The sequence below is a fragment of the Apis dorsata genome, unplaced genomic scaffold (genome assembly GCF_000469605.1).
Source record: "Apis dorsata unplaced genomic scaffold, Apis dorsata 1.3 scaffold_429, whole genome shotgun sequence".
Lineage (NCBI taxonomy): Eukaryota > Metazoa > Arthropoda > Insecta > Hymenoptera > Apidae > Apis > Apis dorsata.
In genome coordinates, this window is record NW_006263682.1 from 596,208 (window position 1) to 600,905 (window position 4,698).

The 4,698-nt window shown below is 41.2% G+C and overlaps 1 protein-coding gene across 1 annotated transcript in view; it reads left to right on the forward strand.

The window, feature by feature from the left end:
• Window positions 1–4,437, forward strand: part of LOC102671587 (E3 ubiquitin-protein ligase Rnf220-like) — a 135,174-nt gene extending 130,737 nt beyond the window's left edge. Inside the window, exons 6-10 of the mRNA XM_006619709.2 lie at window positions 2,138–2,409; window positions 2,616–2,883; window positions 3,315–3,766; window positions 3,940–4,014; window positions 4,278–4,437. Coding sequence (XP_006619772.2) covers window positions 2,138–2,409; window positions 2,616–2,883; window positions 3,315–3,766; window positions 3,940–4,014; window positions 4,278–4,349 — 1,139 coding nt within the window. The 3' untranslated portion in view covers window positions 4,350–4,437. The remainder of the gene's footprint in view (window positions 1–2,137; window positions 2,410–2,615; window positions 2,884–3,314; window positions 3,767–3,939; window positions 4,015–4,277) is intronic.
• The last annotated feature ends 261 nt before the right edge of the window (window positions 4,438–4,698 follow it).

A 4,698-nucleotide genomic window follows, 5' to 3' on the forward strand; every position in this document is an offset into this window, starting at 1 on the left:
TCCGTTAATTATGCGAGCAGATGGAACTTCGTAAATGGAAATCGCATCCCTTGACCATTTTCCAGGGTTTTGATGATTACATCGATAAGATTATACGGCCGGAGAAACGAGTTCTTCAGCTACCCTGAAAGTAGTATTCTAATTTCAAAGATTACGAAGAGGGGGTGCCGAGATCCAGTGCCGTTTCGTCGAATCGTTTATCAATTGTTCCATTTAGATTATCGCTATTTCTATTTACAAAACTTAACAACCTTCGATCGAATTTATTATTAATCATCCAAAAACTATATACTATAACTAATTCTAAGTGAATGAGAAATAATATCAACGCGACAAATCTACTAAACTCTCTTATTAATGCAACTACAACAAGTAGAGGAAGAAGAAAATCAAACTTATTAATCAACAATCAATGAAGAGACAGAGAGATATCGGGAATATCGATTGAAATGATAAGTAGTAGTAGTAAAAACGATGGAATATTCGTGAAGGCCAATATCCCCCTATCGAGGAAGGTTGCGCAATAATCGAGGTGTCGTCGAATTATGAAACGAAACTGGGGAGGGGAGGAAGGGAAGAAGAGGAAGAGGAAGAGAAGGAAGGAAGCGGACTCGCCGGTATTTTGCATCGCGATTATTTCGAATCGAAGCCATCCGCAATGGCTATAAAGGGAGCGCAAGGTGTCTGTTTCAATAAAGAAAGGAATATCGAGTGGCAGGGCGCGGACATAAATTTCCAAGTGTACCTAATTGAAAGGGGAAAGGGAACGCGGAGGCGCGAGAGAAAACGAACTCGTGGGATTCGGGGTGGGGAAGGAGAGAATGGACGGAGACAGGAAACGAGAGGAATCTGTGAGAGGAGAAGGAGGAGAAGCGGGCTCGAGAATATGTTAAACGGCTCGAGAATAGCCGGTTCGGGTTCTCCAAATAAACGATGAGGGCACGCACGGTAGCTTTGAAGAAACAAGATTCCTCGTGTCGAACTAACTTACGATTCTCGCGCCTCCTCTTTGCCAAATCGTTCCCCAGTTATCTTTTATCTTTGGAGCTTCGTCATTCGCGGAGGAAGATGTTCTAATCTTCCTCCCTCCTCAATTTAATGTTCGTTCCACTTTTTCCCAATACTTGGAACAGAAATTGAAACGTAACTTCCTGCTTCTTCCTTGTTGTGTTTTCGAAGTTTTTGGTTCGAGGTATTGAGAAATATTTTTGACGAAATTCATATTTGTCGCTTCTTCGAGATACGTGGGATGGAAGAGAATGTGAATGTGGATGAAGAAAACGTTTTCAATCGATGAATTTAGATATACATAGTCGAGTTGATATGATAATAAGCCGTTTTTTAACTTTGTATCTATTTTTATTCAAACGTACGTTTGAAATTGTAATCGTTTTTCTATCTAAAAATCTCTATTAACGCTTTTATGATTTGACCATTTCTGTATTGAATTTCCAACGTCCTTTATTGAAAGTTCAGTACTATCGGTTTTTGATTAATTTAGAAATTGCGCGAGATGTACCGCAAAATCGATACACTGCCTATAGGATTAAAGGATTCTTTCAATTATCGATAATTAGAATTTCCGTACAATTTTATACTCGATAACTCGATAACTTTTTCTATCTCTCTCGATATTTCTTTTATTTATTCTGTCATTGCCATACATACAAAGAGAAGAGATTCACACATACAACAATTAACACCGCGTGATAATTAAAATTAGATTGTTCTTGATTTCGTTTTAAAATTTATGTTAACATGGAAGGTACGTAAGCAGGTGGAACTGCTCGACAGAGTTTATTTGACTTCAGCATACGGAATCTCCTTCTTCTTCTTCTTCTTCTTCTTCGTAAACCAACATTTTTCACAATTCTTTCACAATTCTTTTCGAACTCATTTGATAAATGTTTCTTTTAACAACGAACGTATCCCAATCTTCGCTATGTAAAAAAATATCGTAAAAGTACAAACTTCAAGTTACTTACACTTGTAAAAAATCAAACTATTTACACCAAAATCTTGTAAAAATGAATTAAATAATACATCTTCTTAGTGGGACGCGAGTAAGAATATTATAAATAAAGATTGATTCGTTACCATTCGTGGAAAGGATAAAAACGTCACCGATCGTTTCCAGGTAAAAAGAAATTTCCATCTGATCCATCCTGCTGCCCGGCATGCGGAGTGACCGTGAGGCCGCAGGAGCTCGAGCAACATTTCGCCCAGGAACTCGACAGACTTTACAAGATATCCTCGGCTTCCTCTCGGGCGCGAGCTTCAAGGTCGAGCTTGCCACCCGGTCATCCCCAGGATCATCCTCACGGGCCGATGCTCCATGCACCCTCGACCGCCGATGGCACGCCTCATGGAAGATGGGAGACTTACAAAAGGATCAAGGCCAATAGACAGGTGAGCATCCGTCCGAAATACGACGTCAAATTCGTGGATGCGCAATCCGCGTATTTGTTTCGGGATCGAGAAATAAAATAAGGGGAGGGGAAAGAGAGAATGATAAAATTTTCGAACGAAGAATTGCATCCATGCAGATATGCACCTGTATTTTTTTCTTTTTTTTTCGAAATCTTTTGAAAACGTGAGGTTTGGAATGTGTACAGGCTAGGATCCGCGTGAAGAACCGGAAACGGAAAGCGGACGAGCCATCCTGCCCCGTGTGCAGCGAGAGGCTATCCGGCACGCCCGAGGAATTGAACCAGCACGTGGAGAGATGCTTAAACAAACACAATAACGGAAATCCTGCCGGCCAAAACAATTTGGACGAGGAGGAGGTCGACGTGGAGGGCGATGCGGAAACTTTCGAGGAATACGAGTGGGCCGGGCAGAGAAGAGTGCGAGCATCGTCCATGCTCGTAGGAGGATTTTCTGGTAAGTTTATATTGATAATATAACATCAAATAAAATATATCTTCCCCGTAGACATACGAGCTATATCTATATTTTCTATATTCTCCTATATTCAAATGCTGAAAATATCGCGCTGGCAATCTTGTTACACGTACGAATAATCAAATGCTATATTAAATTATTTCGATTGCATTGCATTATTACACATTTACGTGTACGATATTCATTAACGCTGTCTTTTTTCATTTTTCAAACGAATAGTTGACTGTTTCTCGATGCTACTTGTGCGCCGCCCACGATCGATAAAATTTTTAACTTCTTTCGAGATCTTTACTTTATAAGCAGAGCGCTTTGCGAAGAAAATTGTATCCGAAAGATATATATTGGAATTATATATTGGACGAAAAGGAAAAAAGAAAGAAGAAATATTTAATTTACGACAAATCGCGTAGCCGCAGGTTTGGCGACGTCGTCGAGCAATCGTTCGTCGGCCGGTGGCAACAGTGGATCGAATCACCAGGAGGAGGAGGACGTGGATCTGGTGGTCGACGGGGACGACGCGGCCGAGTTTGGGCCGGCACAGTATTCCGAGGCCGATGTGGTCGCGCCTCGCATGGACGGGACGCCGAGGGAGCAGAAGGAGAGAGACGCCCTTCGGGAAGCGGTGATATCGCCGAACGCGCCCAACACGCCCCACACGCCCGAGCAAATCGGCCAAGGTTTGGTGGAGGTGAAGCCTGAACCGGGGACGACGACCCCTCTCGGCCAGAGCGAGCAGGACGAGGGCGTCTCGACGTCGCCCAGAAGGGACGGCGACACGCCGGTGATCGAGGCGCTGAGAGGAAGGATTCGGGAACTCGAGGCGGAAATGCGCGGCCAACCGTTCAAATGTCTCATTTGCATGGTGAGTTTTTTTCTTCTTTTTCTCCTTTTTTGTTCTCTCCTTTGGAAAATTTCGAAAATGAAAATTTCGATTTTCATTTTCGTTTCGTTTTTCGTAATTCGTTCGAACTGAGCGGTAAGAATAATCGTACGCCGTACTACTTGTCGATTGAAGATAGCGTGTGTGATTCGTAGGAGCAATATAAGAAACCGGTGACTTCTGTCTGCTGCTGGCACGTGCATTGCGAGCAATGTTGGTTACACACGTTGGTAAGTGTAAACGAGTATATTTCTTCTTAAAAGTATGTTCTCTTTTTCTTCTTAATCTAAAGAAAATTCTCGAATTTAATATCAAACAATTGTTAGAAATAATTGAAAATTCATCACTCTGAGAATCTTAGAATCGATGAAATCTTGAATTTGAAGTGAAAAGTAAAAAAAATGTTTAAACGTGTAATATTCTTTGGGGCACGAAAATCTTTGAAAATGTAACGAATTGAAATCAGAATTGAGAAGAATTCTCAACCTTTCAGGGTGCGAAAAAGCTGTGTCCACAGTGCAACATGATAACGTCGCCTTCAGATTTGCGACGTATCTACATGTGAAGGGAGTTGCCAAACAGGAAGCCGTTGGTTCCCGTGTTGTTCGTAGAAAAAAATCGATCGTGAAAAAAAAAAGAAAAAGAAAAAGAAAGAAAAAAAGAAAATGTTTCAAAATGTTTCACACAATCGTGTAAATATCTGTATATATTTATGCGTCACGTTAAATTAAACTCCTTTTAGATTTACCACGTACGGATACGCACTGTAGCGTTAGTAAATTAAGCCGTGAAAGGCGCGCGTGAATGATGTCCCGATCGAACCGAGTCAAGCAATGTCGATCATGCTTTTATCATTCGTCACGCAGACCAATTTTCATTGTACTATAACATATATATACATATATATATATATA